At 40.0% G+C, this 20,240-nt stretch overlaps 1 protein-coding gene across 1 annotated transcript; it reads left to right on the plus strand.

The window, feature by feature from the left end:
• The first annotated feature begins 4,221 nt into the window (after nt 1-4,221).
• Nucleotides 4,222-19,983, plus strand: sec14l1 (SEC14-like lipid binding 1). The gene is made up of 16 exons (XM_086288784.1): nt 4,222-4,391; nt 4,725-4,821; nt 9,450-9,599; nt 9,822-9,953; nt 10,981-11,109; nt 11,208-11,427; nt 11,752-11,861; nt 12,780-12,969; nt 13,353-13,441; nt 13,535-13,605; nt 13,715-13,886; nt 14,476-14,610; nt 15,324-15,458; nt 15,680-15,922; nt 16,072-16,250; nt 16,502-19,983. The coding sequence occupies exons 2-16, from the start codon at nt 4,759-4,761 to the stop codon at nt 16,584-16,586; spliced, it is 2,103 nt and encodes a 700-aa protein (XP_086144910.1). The 5' UTR covers nt 4,222-4,391; nt 4,725-4,758; the 3' UTR covers nt 16,587-19,983.
• The last annotated feature ends 257 nt before the right edge of the window (nt 19,984-20,240 follow it).

Genomic DNA, 20,240 nt, shown 5'->3' on the forward strand with positions numbered 1-20,240 from the left:
TCAGATTTGGATTCATCGATACATAAGATCTGTTGCTGCTATTTTTCATTTCAGCTGTTGTGGAATTTTTCATATTTCAACCGTTTCTCCCTGTTTTCCTTCCTTAAAAATGGCTACTGTTCATCTGGATAGTTTTTTAGGTTTGCCATTTCTCCATTTGCCCTCAACTTATCCAGTTTCCTCAGATTCTTCAAGGACACACTGCACACCAAGCTGAGATATGCGTTTAGTTATCAGCTGTTTGGTGATCATCATGTCAAAAATATAATTTTATGTCTGTCACACTGTGTTATCGTTGGCATTTTCAATAGATTCAACTTAAAAAAAATGGGAACAAATTATATTTTTGTAACAGATAAAATTTATAGCTGGTTCTTTACTAAACGTTCTGTTATGTGTGTGTGTGTTTGAGTTGGTTTTGATGCTTGAATGATTCATAGGTCCGTGTTTGGTGACTTAACAAACAAACAAACAAACAAGAAAGCATTCCTCTGGTCAGGTACAAGGACTCGACTGAAAACAAAGAAACAAGCAGTCAATATCCAAAGAAACACTTCGAAAGTCCTTCATGGAGAACTGGAACTCCTTGGAAGCAAAATATAAAGAGATGAGTGGTGGTTCAAGATTTTTGCACAGTATTGTAATTAGGTGGTCCACACACTTGCTGGCAGTTGCAGGGCGTCGACCCCTTGCTGGGCGTCCTGAAAACATCCAATACTCGTCTTAAAATAAATTAACAGGTATGCATATAGACATCCAATTCACAGTGGAGTCTTTTTCATCTGCTGCACGTTGGGTATGAACAGGTAGGGGGTATTTAAATTGAATTTCAAATGATCTATTTCATGCTGCTAAACATGGAGCCTTCCAGAATAATTCTCTGTTTGTCTGAAAAGTATTTGAAATTCCTCACAGCTCGGCCTATTATTTTTCTCTTAAATAGCCTCCATTTTAATGAACACTGACTTGTTGCTTCAGGCGCTTTCCCAGGAGAAACAGAAGAGAAAAACTGTGAGGAACCTGTAATCACTTAAACTAATTAACTGCAAAGAGCCTCATCTGCATTACTGCACATGCATTTTGCTTATTCAATTAATGTTGAACAAAAATAGATAAATAAAAAATGTAATATATATTCCAAGCAGAAACAACTAAAATCCAGCTTCTCCTGATTTTTGTTTGATATTTATGGCTTTATGTGCTTTAAATACAGACTCTCCAAGGCCGTAAGGTGCTTTAATTTTGGAAACTGTGTGACAATTTCATTTGTGAGAATCATATTTGGGCATCCTTATTCATATCAAGCTGAAAGGCAGATCAAAAGAGATGTATTTATGCTCTGAATTACCAATGCATGAATGCAATGCTCTACTGTATGGTTGAAATGCGTGGAGTCATTGTGAAGTCTGGGCAGCATTGAAGACAGAAATAAATCTAAAGTGCTTTAGTCATTATTACAGTTAATTAGACATGGGAGCTGAGAAGGGACTGAAAAGAAAGATGAGCTCAGAGAGGTGATGAGCCGAGCTCAAAGGAAACAATCAGTAAACTTCCGTGTGCATTTTCCCCCGTCAGACTATTACCACAAACATCTGAGGGTGTAGGTGATCATTTTAGTCAAAGGGAGTAGATGAGTCATTGTGTTTGTGATATTCTTCGCCTAGGCTGTGAAATATGGCAGGATATGAATTTCAAAGTAATCATCTTTGTCATAATAGAGTCAAGGATGCTTTTTATGGCCCTTGATCATAATTAGAGTATCAAATGGTAGAGACACACCAACTTTTACACCCACGGTGAAAACAACTAAAACACCCACGCAGGAAAACAGAAAAACTTGTCTTGGAGTAATGGCTGACTTTGGTTTCATCGGAAGTACACAGTCAGTTTTATGTAAAGCACATTTTATTAAGTCTTTCAGTCTCTAAGTACACTCGCCGTGATTTCAGTTTCAGTTTTTTAGCACCATCAACAGCTGAAATCATAGTTTTGTTAATGCCAAACCTTTAAAACGGTTGACAACCTGACAGAGGAAAAGGGAAAAAACCTAAACCTAAACTAAACAAGTGTCACATCTTTTGTGGTACTTTGCAAGAAATAAAAAACAGAGTGACAGTGCAGTTGCACAACCGAGGTGCAGTTTGATCCATATTTTTTGCAGAGACAGTTGGTAAGAACAGCTTGCTCTGTGGTAACGTTATTCTTTGTGCCTGAGGCTGATTAGGAGAAACAGCTTATCTGAACTCCACTTCCCCCTCTCAGGATGTCCCCCGCTGGACCGCACTACCTTTTGTAGGCTGCCAGATCCAGAACCTTTGAATTCCCCCACAGATGCTGCTTCTGGAGTCTCAATGTGGGACCAGCTGTATCTCCATGGGACGGCAAATGTTAGGCAGCGAGGACACAGTAACCACCTTTGCAAAATAATGCCATGAAAAATATGTCCCAGTAACCAAAGCCATGCCTGTCATCACTCTAACAAGGCAGAACAGCAGTGATGGATTTAATAAGCCTATTGTATATTCAGTGCAGTCCAAAGGTCTGTGGCCAGTAGCAAATAATCTTTGTCGTTTTAGTTCTTAACTTAATTGACAAATTGGCAAATGACAAAATGAGCTTAATAATTTGAGCAATGGCTTAAGTGTCTAATGAAATATACATGTGTTTGAGAAAGTTTTGGTCTGCAGAGTACACTCGTTGCCCCAGCACAATGTGACAGTGTTCCAGAGAGCTTCTTGTAATGTCTGGAGTGTTTGGCTTTATGCCCCACAAATCTTTAATAATGGTAGAGGTTAGTGGCTGATGATGGCATGGTCACTTATCACCTTCCTGAGTCTGATTTAGATACAACTTATCTGTTATCTACAAAGCCTTTTAGAGAAAGCTTCAGTCTAGTCATGATCTGACACTTGAGGAGTCCCTCTTCACTTAGAATGACAATTTGACTTATGATAGTTTCACTTTGCTTTCATGCCATGTTTTATGTTATAACAGCACTACTTAGTGAGAAATGTTCTGCTGGAAACCAGAGGCACAGTTTAGAGATGATGAGCAATCTATTCAATCTGATTCATTTGAACAAGGCTTTGAAGAGCTACTCAGAGCTACGCTGTGCTCCAATGGAAGGGCTCAGCTCTAGGAAATCCAACCCTTTCTTCAAAGGGGTAAAGATTTTGGGGTTTTTTTCACAGATTTTTAAAGCTGCTAGATGTGGACATCCTACCACACAGTCAGAATTCCCCTCTGCTCAGCTTTTTATTATTGGCCATGAGTTTATAATCATAATTCTCTTTTTGTTTCTATTACCTTAACTCTCATTAACACACACACACACACACACACACACACACACACACACACACACACACACACACACACACACACACACATTTATATATATATATATATATATATAGTTTCACCTGTAGATTAGAGAACTAATCATGACCCCTCTTGTCTTTCTGACCCAATGAAAGGATCGTGACCTAAATCAACAATACTGGGAAATGAGACACTTTTTTTTTTGCAAATAAACATACCAATATGTGCAACCTGTTTGATCAAAATAACACATTTAATTCTATAAATATAATTACTGCTATTACTGTGCTGTATGTTACTATATGTTAATAATTATTGCTATCCATGAATTTTTCAATTTAGTTTTAAAAAAGAAGAAAAACAAGTAAAGCCCATTGTTTTTATTATTGTCTTTATTATTTTTCTATTAAGATGACAAATGCCAGCAACTTACATGCATTTCTGAACAGAATTCGTTTTAGTCGTTTAAATATTTTGTTTCATTAATTTCTGACTTCAAATTTAGATTAAAAATGTGAAGTTTGTCATTTTTCTAATAAACAACAATATAAACAAACTAATAAACAACAATACACATTATTTTTGTTTAACAAACTTTTGACATATTTTTTAAAACATTTTCCGTGTTTATCATGTCGTCTGGTAAGGTACAACAACAACAGCTTTAAAAAGCTTTGTATATATGCCCTCCTACGTTTGTGTCCGAGTCCAGAAAGGCGGTAGAAAATATTCAATAATGTTAGACAGATAAAAAAAAAAATCACGAATTTATAGTCTTTTGTTCATTTCGTGTTTGTCAGTGTCGGATGAAATTTTGCTTGAAAATGTGCGACCAAAACGACTTTTTTTTTTCAAACATCACGTTGATTTCCTGTTTGGCCGAAAGGGGGCGGAGTCAAAAGTCTGCCGTAAGGTCAAAGTGACGGGTAGGAAATGTTTTTCTTTTGCGGTTTTCATTGTAGGAAAGTAGGCGAGAGGCTCGCTTTCTTCTCTCAGCTGACGACATGGACCCTCATATAGTTGGACAGCTACAGTAAGCCAACCTGCCGGCACGGAAAGAAAACATTTCTGTAAGTCAAAGTGTCTTTCTTTCCGCTATAGAAACCGCTTGACACTGTGTTTGCTTATGTGTCATTACATTGTAACAAACTTTGAACTTTGACATTTTCTCTATGGATCAAAACATCCCAACTGGTTCCAAAAAAACTTTCTGAAATTCTCCTTCTGCAGCACACAGCTTATATTTCAACCCTAATTATGGTCATGTGAATGTCACTGTCCTCTCTTTCTCCCCTCATTGACCTTTACTCAGCTCATGTTATGTAGACTTTTTTTAAGAAGAAGAAGACGTGCCCTTTCCACTAATCTATACTGACAGCTGCCGTGTCATATCTCTGTGGCAGTTTAACAGAGTTTGCTGCTGACTGAGCTTCAGCCATGGTGCAGGAGTACCAGTCCCCTGTTCGGGTCTACAAGCACCCGTTTGAGTTGATAATGGCGGTAAGTGACGTGCTTATATTGAGGAATCTTTTAAATTCACAGATTGTGTGCGTATGTATATATGCAGCCTTCCAGCTCACAGCATTGAATATGAGCTTCATATTTGCAAAATATCCTTTATACACAAACTAGGGATCAAAGTTTGGCAATCTGCTTTTCACTCTAGGGCACTGACCTTTTGCAATCCAAATGCTGTTCAGCTTTTCCTCTCATGAAAATAAATAAATTTTAGATTTCAAAAGTTTTCCAGCTCATTCCATGGTTAGGTGGCAATGTAAAAGAGACCAGACACTTTCAGAAAATAGTCAGTAGCCTTGTCTGCCTCAGATAGTCATTTGTCTCATTTTTGATATTTGCTTACTTGCAGTCTGTACTGCATGTTTATTGACTTTACTGGAATGCTGCATATTTTTTCTTTCCTGCTCGTGCTGCTTTAAATACAATAACTTGAAGGGTGCTTTTCTTTCTTTTTGCATGAAAACACACAGCACAATAAAGACTCCTTTTTTCAAAACCAGACTTGCCATTTAGTGTTTGGCAACTGGCCTTGATGTTGAATGGTTATGCAAAAACCAGGGGTAGGCAACCTTTTTGATGACAAGTGCCATCTAAAAAAGTGCCATATCAACCGTTGCATTAACAATACGATAACTTGCTTCAGTTCCAGTACCAGATGTTTTGCAGCTGTAAAAACTTTTAGAGTACTTGCTTGCTTCTCATATCTTGACACAGCACGTGTAATTGATTCAACTTTCTCTGCCTCATCCTTGAAGGTTTTTTGATGTTTCGTCTCAAATTGTCGTTTAACACTGGAAGTCCGGCAAACAACACTCTCGAGGCAAAGGGCACATACAGCACGATCTTTCTGTTGCACAAAGTCTTCCGTCCAAATTGTCATAAAAGACCATTAGCTGTATTGTCATTAGCTCTGTGTGAGCTAATTTGTGATGTGCATTGGTGGCCCAGCCTTAGATATTTATTTTTAAATACACCTTCTCAGATTATTTCACTGCATGCCGTGCCACCACTTAACCCTTCACCACGTGCCAAGGGTTGCCGACCCCTGATATAGACACTCAATCAATCAAAATTTATTTATATAGCACATATTAAAACAACAGTGTTGACCATAGTGCTTCACAGTCAGCCACTTCACTTGGTACGTCAGTTTAACTGCTCGTTTGGCGCAAATATCAAAAACGGACAAATTTCGGTCAATCTCGTTATTTCTTATCTATACAGAGTCTGGCAAATGCAAAGGTTGTGGGGTTTAATCAAGAATATATCAGAATGAGAAAGTCATTTAAGTAACCTTGAACGTGGCATCGTTCTTGTTCGGGGTATTTTGTAAACTGCTGATCTATTGTGATTTTTGTTTTTGCATTAGAATTACATTTCTTAGACTTTTTGTCTTATTTATGTCAGAAATCAGAGGAGAATAACCAGACTGCTTTGAGCTGAAAGGATCCACTCCTTACAGCCAAAGTCAACCCAGTATCACAGCAAAACGTGTAATAAACACGCCGGTACACCCTGTCCACTTCTAACTTTGGAGAGGGAAAAAAGATAATGGTTGCATTACCGACAGGGGGAGATAGTATATTTAAAGCCAAGAAGTCAGTAGTAAGCAAAAACACATGAAGTACATTCAAGGGTCCTTAATAACCAGAAACGATTAAGCTAGGTGGCTAGTATATATTTACATGTAAATGTCTTAATGATGTCAGTTTAAATGCTTCCTCCCATGATTATTTTCATGTTGGCTTGAAATAAAGTATCTCCCTCTGCTGTTACTGCAAGTGCTACGTGTGTATATTTCATTTGTAAAGGCAAAGTGTGAAATGGTCTTTTACATAACGCTGTGATACTGGGCTGCCAACGTAAGCAGAGTGCACAGCACAGATGGAGAAAAAGCGCACCGAGCGCTGCTCCAAATAGCCAAAAACAGGAAACTGAAGCTCACCAATATTTGACAACAGAAGATTGGAAAACATTGCCTGGTCTGATAAGTCTTGAGTTCTTCTGCAACATTCAGATGGTGAGGTCAGAATTTGCTGTAAACAGCTTGAAATCATGGATCCATTCTGCCTTGTATCAGCGGTTCAGGCTGCTGGTGGTGTAATGATTGTGGGATATTTCCATGACACGCTTTGACCCCTTTAGTACCAGCTGAATATTGTCTAAACACCACAGCCGACCTGAGTATTGTTGCTGACCATGTCCAAAGCTGTATGACCACAGTTCACTGTACTCAACTGGCCGCCTCAGGTACCAGATCTCAGTCCAATAGATTGCACCTTTGGGAAATTCACCACAAAGATGTGAAATCAGCAAATCTTCAGCAACTGTGTAATGGTGTCATGTCCATATGGACCAAAATCTCAGAGGAATGTTTCCAGCGTCTCAGAAATAATGTTAGTTCTGAATGCAAAAGAGCGTCCAACCCAGTGCTAGTGAGGTGTAACTAATGAAGTGGCTGGTGAGTGTGTATTTGAGGTGTCTGTAAGTCATTCAGCGTGGTTGTTGTTTTCTTATCATGTGCTGCCTGGGCAGAGGTCGGGAGTTCTCGAGTTGTTTTGTAGGATGGTTTTTTAGAACAGCTATAAGTTATGTAAGTGCCTCGCTGACCAGTTCTCTTATCCTTTAGAAAGCAAACAAAATGCAACGCTAAGAAAAAGAGAGTTTGTCAGCAGAAAACTTTGCAGCTATATTTATATAACTCACTTTCCATTATTCCAACAGTATTCAATAGTTACACAGGGGGAAAAATCCATTAAAATTCCATGCTATAAGCTGGCTTTTCTTTAAATGGAATATTTTTTGTTATGATACCGATGCATTGCTTTCCCATCACTGCAAATTGCAGTTTTGGGCTAAAACCATAAGCACAAGAACACCAGGCAAAGCAAAAGTAGGACAAAAGAAAAATAAATACGGATTCCCGTGAGGGGCACCGTCACCTGTGCGGTCTGCTCTTGGTGTTTTCTCTTAAGTTACACATTAAGCCAAAGTGTTGCACAACATCCTTGATGAAGGGTTGTAGAGACTGCGATGCTGCAGCGGTTACAGTTTGCCGTGCAGCTGCTATACAGAGTTAACACAATAGACAGTGTGGATAACACCTACACCAAAGCCATTTGATGCTTCCCCATGGAACATTTGCAGGTCTGAAATTCTTCCTGCGTCACTGCAGGTTATTGAAAAGACTCTCAAAATAAGCCCTTTGTGAAAGCTAAATAACAGCTCCTTTAAGAAGAGAAAGAAGCCTGCGACAGCTTAAAGAGGAGAATCCAAATGAACAGCTAACATCCTCTTCTGCTCCCATTTACCTCAGAGCTTCTCATTAGCTCCCTCAATGCTACTGACAGCTCTTGTTCAGGCTAACAGTGCTAATCAGTGTCCTGGATATTACTGAATGTTTAACCTTGACACCATTGTTGTTCCTGTCATGACATTTCTTAATGACTCTCCGGGGCCTTTATGTAACAGAGCTAGGTGCCTGTAAACGCACGACACTTGTAGAAATGCATTTGATCAATATCGGCAGAAGAGTAAAACATGATTTGAATGAGCTGAAAAGTGCTGTCTGTCTGACGTTTGGCTTACACAAAGTCCTCAAGGCTTGCTTTGCCTAAAACACTAGAAACCCATGTTCTCTCCCCCCCCCCTTTTATATATTATTAAATATTTTGTGCCTCCATTATGTGGTTATGCTCATAATACTGAAGGGGGAATAGGCAGAACAGAGCTTTCAATTTGTCTGCAATCAGTGAAACATACTGTTTTAGTTAGTTTGCCTGTTGCACAGCGCCAGTCATTGCTGCTTAATTAGCACAGAAACATTTCCCAATAATTTTCTTAGTGAATAATTTCATCCTGTTGATTGGATTGTTCATACGCTGTGCTGTATTGATGCGTGCAGGATGTGCGAGGTTGTCTGTGTGTGTGTGATTTTGAGAGTTTAGCTTTTTAAACTTTTAAAATCTTAAGCTTTGGCTGACTTAGTGATTTTACTGCTTAACGCAGTTCCTCAAGACATTGACGGCACTTTTCTATCCCATGGTAAAATGCTTATCCCTCTATCCGCGCCATTACACAGGCAGCTGTCCGTATCATAAAGATCTAGTTCATCCCCTGCTTTTGCTTAGTTGTCAATAGTTTGCTATCAGAAGCTGCACTGCCCCTTGTTAAGTAACATCTTTTACTGCAGATCTTGAAACGCCTGCCTGGCAGCTCAGTAAGTGCATACAGGTAGCCCTGGTGATAGTGGCGAGGGCAGATGGTCACATGCTTTGGTCTTTAAAACACGTGGCAATTACTGCTTGTAAATGCTGCAGGCTGTTGGTGTCTGCAAAACACAACATTTTAATAGGCATTTACATAAACTAAAGTTGCTAACTACAGAAAAAAGCACCCTAACCTGACACAGTAGTTCAGTGCTATAAATCTATTCAGTCAGCCTTTGTGATTATAGTTTTCTATAAGCAGCTTTCCCTTCCTAACAGTGAGCTACCTCACTGAGGCAGAGCTCCCAGTGGAACAAACTGAATGGACCCAGGCAAGCCATTAATACAGACAACATAATAATAAACCCAATCAATCAATTTTTCTATATAAATGTCTTTCAGGCCTACGTGAGACGGTTCCCAAAGTGTCCATTGATTCCAATGTTTGTGGACAGCGAGATCATAAGTGAGAGCCAAAGTGATGATGGATGCGTGCTGGTGACTGAGAGGCGCTGTACGATCGACATCGAAGCCCCACGACTTCTCAAACGGGTACTTCCACTCTGACCTTATAGGGGATGAGGGCGGTAAAGCAAAGGAATTGGTTACTATGATGTGATCTTTCTTTTGTGAAGTACAAAAACCAGATGCTCTTTATTTAGTGAAATACTTGTAAATGATGCATTTCAGCCTTGCACATGTTATTGGAGGATAAAAGATGTGACTTTTTGCAGTAACTGTAAATGTAGCATGTTTTGTTTCTTCTGCATGTAGATCGCCGGCGTGGATTATCTGTACTTCATCCAAAAAAACTCTCTGAACCGCAGAGACAGGATGCTCCATATTGAGGTTCACAATGAGACTTTTTCTAACAGAGTCATTGTCCGTGAGAGGTGCAGCTACACGGTGAGTCTGAGAGTCAAACGTGGTAATCAGGTGCTTAGAATGTGGCAGCGTGTAGGAGGTTTATTTCTTTGTTTTTATATAAACTTTTACAACGCCTAGTGCTTGCCGGATGGTACAGAGTCCCTGCTAAAGGCAATGCAATATGTGGTGCATGAATTATTCATCTTAGGTGATCCTCCCATAGTGTGCTCAAGGCACTAAAGAGCTAGTGTCACCAGGTGTCTTTAAAGCTGCTGTTGTCTCAGTCAGAGTTACTATAATACTGCTCTCCCTGTTAAAAGATGCTTCGCACAACTTTTTGATGTCTGCTCTGTATCATGTGGCAGTCTGCACAGAAGAAAGTAAGAATTTTGTATGACAGTAATTTTGCAATTACTGAACCAGCCACTTCATTAGGTATACCTTGCTACAGCTGCCTTCTCATCTTCTTTAACTCTTCGTGGCACAAATTCAATCAATTTTGGTTCATGTTAACATAATAGCATCACATAGTTGCATAGGTGCTCAATTGGATTGAGATCTGCCGATTGTGGAAACCGTTTGAGTTCGGTGAACTCATTGTGATGTTCAAGAAACCAGTTTGGCATGATCTGAGCTTTCTGAAATGATGTGTTACGCTGTAGTCATAAAGAGATGGACAACAGCAATAATCCAACCCATCTGGCACCAATTTTCTTCCTCATTCAGACGCTCAGTTTTCAGCTTTAGTAGATTGTGTTGACCATGTCTGCATGCCTGTATGCACTGAGTTGCTACTAAGTGATTAGCTGATTAGATATTTACAATAACAAGCAGTTGAAAAGGCGTACCTAATGAAGTGGCTTGTGAGTGTATGTGCAGTACCTGGCACCAGAACCTACCATTTACTTAAAAGGCAGTTAAAATTGTGATGACGAGATATGTAACCATGTATGCACTGATGTAATATTTTGTATTAAACCTCAGCTTGTGCTTTGTTTACATAACAAAGAGTTTGGTTGAACAGTTTGGTTCAAGTTCAAATTCATATGCGTGTCCTCTTCCACAGGTTCATCCAGAGAATGAGAGCTGGACTTGCTTCGAACAGTCGGCTAGTCTGGATATTAAGTCCTTTTTTGGTTTTGAAAGCACCGCAGAGAAGATAGCGATGAAGCAATATGCTAGTAGCATTAAAAAGGTTTGCATATTTTACTTCATTTGCCTTCACGTCTTGGTCCAGATGCTTCCCTAACTGTCAAAATTAATTCAGTCTTTCATTTCCTTCAACTGATGAAGGGTAAAGAAATTATTGAGTACTACCTCAGAGAGCTGGAGAAAGAAGGAGTCACTTATATACCTCGTTGGACCTCCACTGTTGACTCTGGGACAGTCACTTGGAGGCACCAGCTGCTGCCCCCCTCTGCTGCCAGAGCCATCCCAGTGAACAGTGCCAAGGACGGGCTGCACTGTAAAGACTCATCATGTTCTGCAGAGCTAGTGACCGGTTCGCCTGATGGTCAGTGTGTGCTCGCTAATCCCAGCAAAGGTTTAATATAAATGTCAAAAGATAACAATACATAGAGTGAATTTACCAACTGAGATATTAAAAGTGTGGGAAATAGATCAGTGGGTGATTTATACAGCAGTGCAGGAATCCTCCTATAACTGCACTGCCAAAAAACCTCAAACAAACAGAAGCAACATTTTAAGTGTTTGATAAAAACCTGCAAAACTCACCATGTCTAATTATTTTCAAAAACGCTGAAATTGCACCATAGTCTTCAGTCTGTTGGATGCAATATTGTGTAACATTATGCTGTTATTGTGTTTTGGCCTGTAGACAAGTTGGATGCTGACTACATCAGACATTACCTAGGTGATTTAACGCCTCTGCAGGAGAGCTGTCTTATTCGGCTGCGTCAATGGCTGCAGGAAACCCACAAGGGCAAGGTCACAAATAAACAAACACAGTTTCTTTCATTAGTGAACAGTTGATGCTGCGATATACAGTATGCCTTTATTTCTAAGACACTCACGCAACCTGTTATTTCCCTCTTGCTTCCACTCTTACTCTAGCTCAGTTTTGATGCTCAGAGACATACAGTGCTGTGAAAAAGTATTTGCACCCTTCTTGTTTTCTTAGTTTTTTGCATATTTATCATGTTTATCAGATCATCCAGCAAATTTTAATATAGGTTTAATACAGGTAACCCCAGTAAATACAAAAGGCATTTTTTAAATTATTGTTTTATTTATTTAAGGAAAAAAGGTCATTCAAACCTCCCTGGCCCCGTGCAAAAAAGTCATTGCCATCGTCTGCAAAGGGTTACAAAGCCAATTCTAAGGATTTAGGACTCCAGTCAACCACAATGAAAGCCATTATCCACAAATGGAGAAAATTTGGAACAGTAGTGAACCTTCCCAGGAGCAGATGGCCTGCCAAAATTTCACCAAGAGTGCATCAACAACTCTTCCATGAGATCGCAAAAGAACCCAGAACAACATCTTAAGACCTCCGGGCCTCACTTATCTCAAATAAGCTCAAAGTTCATGGTTCAACAATAAGAAAGAGACAAACGATGAACATTATGGAAGGTTTGAGTCCCTTTGCATCGGCATAAAACTAACACAGCATTTAATAATTAGAACATGAAACCAAGAGTCAGACATGGTGGTGGTAGTGTAATGGTCTGGGGCTCCTTTGCTGTTTCAGGACCTTTTTGCAAACGAAGCAAACCAGTTATTCAGTTTAGGGCGCAATTTCTTTTTCACTGCACTACATGCAATTTGCAAAGATTTTCACCAGCAGAGTATTAAAAAATGCTTTGGATTCATCAGCATCTTTAACGATGCACCTCTCATGTACAGATTCCAAAGGATCAGCATGTGCTACGCTTCCTCAGGGCCAGAGATTTCAACCTCGACAAGGCCAGGGAGTTCCTCTGCCAGTCACTGACCTGGAGGAGACAGCATCAGGTGGATTTCCTGTTAGACACATGGAAGCGCCCTCAACTGCTCCAGGATTATTACTCTGGAGGCTGGCACCACCACGACAAAGGTACTGAGTGAGCGATGCTGGTTGATATTGCCATTATTGTGAGGCTTTTTTACTCCAGGCAGAGGGAAATTTTATCAGCTAATCTTAAAAGCCACAGGGATTTAAGCTTTTGTGTTTATATAGTTCTCAAACAGCCTGTTAATTATTGACTGCAAAGTCTGAACACCATATGTCTTCACTCCCATGTTTGGAAAAGGTTTCATTGCTTTTAACAGCTCAGCTGATCCAACTGATCACAGTTAAGACTTGAACACAGGATGTTCCCCTTGAGTGTTTACATGCTAAACCGATACCCTTTCTAGAGCGGTAAACACCAGCTTTGTTTACAGGTGGAAGTGTGCAGTGCAGTTTGTGATTGTTCACTGTGTTTCCTTCTCATTCAGATGGCCGTCCTCTGTACATTTTGCGTCTGGGTCAAATGGACACTAAAGGTTTAGTACGAGCCTTGGGTGAGGAGGCGCTGCTGAGACAGGTGACATAATTTATGACTTAATTTACATGGAAACAAAGCAAAAAGTGAAGATATTCTAAATGAAGTTGGCGCTTAACTGTGACAATGTTGCAGGTGCTTTCCATTAATGAGGAGGGACTGAGGCGCTGTGAGGAAAACACCAGAGTTTTTGGACAACCTATTAGGTGCCTAAATCGTATTTAGTTTAATCCTGCTCGTGTCCCATTGGTTAATGAGCAATCAGCAGTGCACTTTAACCAAAACAATGCGATGTCTGTTTTTATGTGTCGCTAGTTCTTGGACTTGCCTGGTGGATCTGGACGGTCTAAACATGCGTCATCTGTGGCGACCTGGCATTAAGGCGCTGTTGAGAATCATCGAAATTGTTGAGGCCAATTACCCTGAAACTTTGGGTCGCCTGCTCATACTGCGGGCACCGAGAGTTTTCCCTGTGCTGTGGACCCTGGTGAGAATAAACTGACTGCATCACCTGAATATGGAAGAATTCATAAAGCTGTAGAATACAGATGCAGAGATTATAAATAGCTAAGTGCAGTCCAGCCATGCTGGAAAAATGAGCAACTAATAAACAAAGAAAAATCTATTTATGGACCAGGAAAGATGACTGTAAAACTAAAACCCATAGGGGCACATTTAATCTTTGCTGTATGCAGTAGCATGGGTGGCAGGATTGCAAGAAATTACAGAAAGAGAATGAGCTACTGGGACGATGATGTCAATATAAAATACTATGGATGCTTAGTAACACCATCAACCAAATATTAAAGTATGTGTCACAGTGAGTTTTATATATTTACTAGGTATGTGTGTTTTTAAAGGGATGTCAAATGCTGTCATTTTTCTGTAAAGCAAATTTACCTTGCCTTTAGGTATAAATAAAGTTACCTTACCTTACCTTACCTTACCTAACACCATCAACCAGCTAACATGTGCATTTTTCATGCTTGAATTATTCATTGATTATGGATTGGCTTTCACAGTCCATAATAAGTGACTTTGCCCTTTCCTGCATGCTCTCTCGGTCTCACCGCCAGGTCAGCCCCCTTATTGATGAAAACACTCGTAAGAAGTTCCTTGTTTATGCTGGAAACGACTACCAGGGTCCAGGAGGTTTGGTAGACTACATTGACAGAGAAATTATCCCTGACTTCCTGCAAGGAGACTGCATGGTGAGGTTAAGTCTTCAGCTTATTGACCATACCTGTGAAAGTCAGTCTCAGCCCAGCCAGAAATATGCATATCATACCTGCAGTATGTGGTTTCACCAGCATGTACCAGTTTAGCATAGCTACATCTGGGTAGACATTTCTCTACAAATCCAGTGAACATCACCTTGCACTTCAGGCCCTTGACCCTGTGTTGTTTTGTTATGAAGAAATGATATATTGGAGGCCTGTATAGATTTTTGAGCTGCAGGTTGTCAGATAGGACCAGAACATACTGTGCTCACTGGCTAGTGGGTACAGTATCTGCCTCAGCTCAGCTGGCTCAGTTTTCTTTCCTTTTTTTGTTGACATAAAGGAAAAAAATTGCATCTGGGGCACATCACGATGTCCTTACAGGAGGACTCGCGTGTTTGAATTCTGTGACAGTTCAGTCAGTTCTGTGAGCACTCAACAAGTTGTTGCTCAGCTGCAAACGTGAAAGTGAAAGAGCTGTATCTAGTTGGAACTATAAAATGGCATTTCATACTGAGAAAGGTTATCCTTTAACTGAACCTGCATATCTAAGTTCATGGCATATGAATTGCAGTAAAACTTATTACATAAGATAATACTTTATTACACTATGCTTTTTGTAAAACAAGCTAGTATGTCTACATATATTTTGATATATATTAGTAAGCGTTCTGCTTTAATCACATTTATTTCTTCTTCTTCAGTGTGACATTCCTGAAGGAGGAATGGTTCCCAAATTTCTGTACAGAACAGCAGAAGAATTAGAGAGTGAAGAAAACCGCCTGTTGACTGATTCCATCTATAAAAGTGCCAGTATCTACAAGGGGGCTCCATACGAGGTGCAGTCTCAACTTTTATGCTTTGCCTCCAGTTTTATGACAATAAGAGTTAACAACAGGGCAAGAAAGGCGACATTTCTTTGCGTTTAATAGAGTTTATGCATTGTGTAATAGTGCCACTTACTGGAACAACTATGCATTGCATGCTTAAAATATATAGCGTGATTAATGAATTGCAGTCTTCAGACCTGTGTTTCTAATCTTCTTACATCTTTCTACAGCTGCTGATAGAGATCACAGAGGCCTCCTCTGTCATCACATGGGACTTTGATGTGTCTAAAGGAGATGTGGTATTTAACATCTACCACTCCAGGAGAGCCCCTCAGCCTCCCAGAAAGGAAACTCATGGTATCGCTTCCCTAGGGGCTGTTAATCCACAGCTTATAGACAAGAGCTGGGTACTAGGCCAGGACTACAGCACGGTGGAGAAAGCCCTCATGTGTAGGGAGGGAGAGAGTGTGCAGGTGAGAGAGGACATAAAAAGCTCTTTTGATCTGTCTTTGTTTAACAGTCTCAGACAACCTTCCTTTGTCCCCGTTCGCCGTCTTAAGTGCTTAATCCTCCATCACAGCGAACACAAATTGATCCTGCAGATTTCTCTGGTTTGAAACAGGGCTCCCACATAACACGCTGGCCCGGCTTCTACATCCTCCAGTGGCGTTTCCTAAGCTCCGCAGCCTGCGCAGCCTCCAGCATGCCTCGAGTGGATGATGTGCTGGCCTCTCTGCAGGTTTCCTCCCACAAGTGTAAAATCATGTACTACACCGAGGTCCTTGCCTCCTGTGACTTCAGGTCAGTTTGGTATTTTTATTTTTTTGATGCTATACTGAGGCTCTTTTTCACTGCATGGGTCTTATGTAAGACTTTAAATATATATACAGGGACATTTATGCAAACTGTTTGTTCCTTATGCTTGTGCGCAAGCTGCCTTTTATTTGCCGCAGTGATTAGAATAATTGATTAGTATTTGATTGGGTGTAACTACGTCTTCAAGTTAAGATAATGTTGTTTGTCGATTTGTTTTTGTTTGTTTGTTTTTTTAGGGGTTCCATGACCAGTCTCGAGTCTTGTCACAGTGGCTTCTCACAGCTCAGTGGCACCACAACATCCTCTACCATTTCAAGGTAGCGTCTGTTAAGCGGACGTCCAGATGCAGCGATGACCAAAGCTCACTTGTATCCACTGGTGCCTTCAAAGAGAATTTTGTTTTTCAAATATGAGCTGTGTCACTGAAGACTGATTTTTGTTTCTACCGGAGTACATTAATAATGCAAATACCTGATGAAAATGCACTTTCGTCTTATATCCTTGCAATACGACAATGCATAAAATGAAAAAAAGGAGATGACTCACACACAGTAGCGTTTATATATTCTTAGATTAAATTTTAAAAAAGCACACATGAGCTTCTGTCCTTGCTTCTGTTGTCCACAAGGTGTCAGTGCAGTCTGCTGGAGCTGCTCTCAAATCTGCAGCGGCCTTTCCGCTTGGAGTTTAACTCACAGTCTTCATTTGGTTGTCTATGAAATTGAAGGGAGAATTGTTCAGAATTGTAAAACAATAATAATCGATGTCTCTGGAGTGTCTTGCACCAAGTGTTTCGAACAGCACCTGCGCTGGCAAAGCTGTGCTGAAGCAATATCTTTGATTTATCATCGAGATTGTTATTGCTCTTCGAGCAAACGGTGAGGTTTTAGGAATGAGAAGCTGGTATGAAACCTCTTTTTTGAAAATCTGCAGCACACTCCCTAGATTTCATGTAATGTTTTTTGGGCTTGTTAGGCTTAGTTTTCTCAGGCAGCTAATTTAAATGCAATAAAGTGCAGCCTCTTGTGATCTGGCACTGGGCCAGGCAGACTACTGATTTACATAAAACTTTAATTTCCATAAACTTATCAGATGCTTCCAGCTAAAGCTTAATTGAATTTTCCTGCGTTATTATTATTATTTCTTTTTTTTGTCTTCTTGGTTGCAAACTCGTGTCATGTTGGTGTTTATCCCGGCACAGTCAGGTACGTGGAGTTTTTTCTTTTTGAGGCTGATTTACCAGCATCCTGACTTCCTGCTGCCATGCCGGTGCTGTTAGACAGAGAAAGTTCACCGACTTAGCCTGAAGCTTGTTTAGTGAATTATTCAGCCTTCTCTAACAACCTCCCAAAACCCACATTTTCCACACACAGAATAACACTTCTGTATCTTGATGTGCCTAATTTTCTCGTAAAAAATGTTTTTGTTAATATAACTGTTATATATTTTAAGGCCAAATTATTTTACTGGCTCACATTGGCTTGAAAATGTCTACATATGTAAAATTTCATAAGCAAATGAAATACTCGATAATGCATAACCTCATAATGTGGCCACCTGTTTGGTTGACCTGACGCCACCTTCTGAGGGTGTCCTGGCTGACCTGAAGCCACAAATCACTCGGCTGATTAATCATTACAGCTCGTCCTGTGTGCTCACATGCTGATGTTTACTAGGTACAGTGTAATGTTAAAAGTGGGCAGGGGGAGGAGATGGGAACATTTCTTCTGCAGATATTTGTTGTAAACTGAATGAATTTTGACTTTATAACATCTGATAAAATGAAGAAAGATTAGAGATGTCCTGAATATCTATTCTAAGTTGTAATTGTAAGAAACCTGAAATGTTTTGAAAGATTTCAAGCTACTCACAAAAAATGGGAATCTCTCTCTGTGCTAGAAGAGATGTCTTAGGATCAAATGTATTGTCCAATATATTATATATTATCTCTCTTCCTCACCAGTTTTGACGAAAGAACTGATAAATGCACCTGCACTTTGACTTCTTATTACTTATTCGCTTGTTGCGCTGCTGAACATCCCAGATAAGTCTCCAGCAAAGTTATCTGGAATTTGCCTCCCCATAGGCACAAATGAAGACTCAATCCCCCTTTTATTTCCCTAAGACATTTCACATTCTCTCTCTAACCTGCCTCATAAGCGGCTGATTGAATGTGCTTTCCCACCACGGCGGAGATTGGACTTGTCTGAAGTAAGAGTCAAATTAAAATCAGTCTGGAATAAGACCGCAACCTAGAAGACTAGAACACTTTATTCTTTGGCGAGCACAGCAGGCAGGCAGGAGGAGGGCTGCATTCATAATATGCTGCTGAAATAGTCCTCAGACTTGTTACCGATATTAGCATCCCAGCCTTCACTGGGAATATGTACATGATAATGAACGATCTTTTCTCAGCTTTTCCAGACTCAGACATGGAAATAGGCAACACGGGGATGACTTTGAGGCTGTCTTTTTTTTCTGTATTTACATCTCATGAATAGAAAAAATAAATAAATTACAAAAGGTAGGGAGGTTGTGCTTTGCAAAATAGTGATTCATGCACCGCTTACCCATGTCAACACACTCCTCTGAGTCTATTTGCAAGAGCTAACAAAGTTGATGCATTAAGAGAAGCCAAGGTCAGCTGATAATAGTGCCTAAAATACAAAGCGAAAAATAAAATAATAAAAAATAAGGTGAAAACCACTTATCGCTCAACCAGTTCTCTTTATCCACCACAGGCTTCAGCTAAAATGGATTTCTTTCTTGTTGAACTCGATAATAAAAGAGAAAACCTTATCAGGCATAAGGTTGTAGGCTCTCACTGTAGTGTGGAGCCTCATTAAAACCTAAGCCGTGTTTCATTTGCTTCCTTCTGACAATCTTGACCTTCCCACTAATTGAAAAGGAGAGCTCCAGATTAGTGCGCCACATTATTTTCCGGAGGCTTGATACACTGGCAGGAAAACTTTGCCCGGGATTGTTGGTCTCAAAACAACTGTGCGTCTAAATCGCGGCCCTGGTTTGAGTGTGATGTACGGAAGCTGAAAAACAAACAGTAAAACTCCTTCGTTTGAGTTGTGGACCTGTCTGATTAGCTAATCTTATATTGGCCTGTTTGAAATTCATTTTCTGACTTGATATACTGCTGGGCTTGATTAATATGTCCACAAACAAATAGATACAGTCACATCTATTTATCTCTGATGTTTCATACCATCTCTCATATCGTGTTACATTGATTTTTCCCTGCTACAAGAGAGACCATCAATCTAGCTACAATTTAGGGCAATTTCTGAGCTCTGCCCTCATTTGCAACAGACTGTCAAGGTTCTGCTTTAAGTTGTGTTGTTTTCATCTGCATTCGAATCACACCTGCATTTATTTCTCTGGGCTTCCTCGGCTCACTGACTGCTGTAGTTGACATTTTCATTCTTTGCCCTCTAATTGGTCACTGAACTGTGGAGGTCAATATGAGTTTTTGCCCCCCCACACACACACACACTCTTTTAAATGCTTTAGTGGAAACACTATAGCAGTTACTTATCTTTTTGCTTGTTTGGATCGATTACTAAGCTGTGCCGAGTAACTAATCTGTCTAATGTAAGAATGAACGACAGGAGACATCGAGCACCACATCGCAGTCCCGTTTATGACACAACCACAAACATGTTTTGTGCTGCATCCCTTTCCTGTAATAAAGAAGAGTGCCAACTCACGCTTTATCGTCATGCCATTGATTGAATCCTGACAATAGCTGCCCCAGGGTTCACATAAAATATTGAATTACTTTCCTCTATAAAAAGACAACAGACCTCGAAGGCTGTGTGCAAATCAAATTAAGCCTTCCTCTTTTTAAAAAAAAAAAAAAAAAAAGAAATTTAGAAAATTTAGAACAAGAAATGCTAAATTAGCTAAAATTCATGCTGGGAAAACAGCAGTGGGAGCAATATGCTTGGAGACTTGTTAAATTTG

The sequence above is a fragment of the Aulonocara sp. 'chitande type north' Nkhata Bay genome, linkage group LG4 (assembly GCF_057382095.1).
Source record: "Aulonocara sp. 'chitande type north' Nkhata Bay isolate Kocher_YH1m ecotype deep benthic linkage group LG4, A_spYH_male_GT1.1, whole genome shotgun sequence".
Classification (NCBI taxonomy): domain Eukaryota; kingdom Metazoa; phylum Chordata; class Actinopteri; order Cichliformes; family Cichlidae; genus Aulonocara; species Aulonocara sp. 'chitande type north' Nkhata Bay.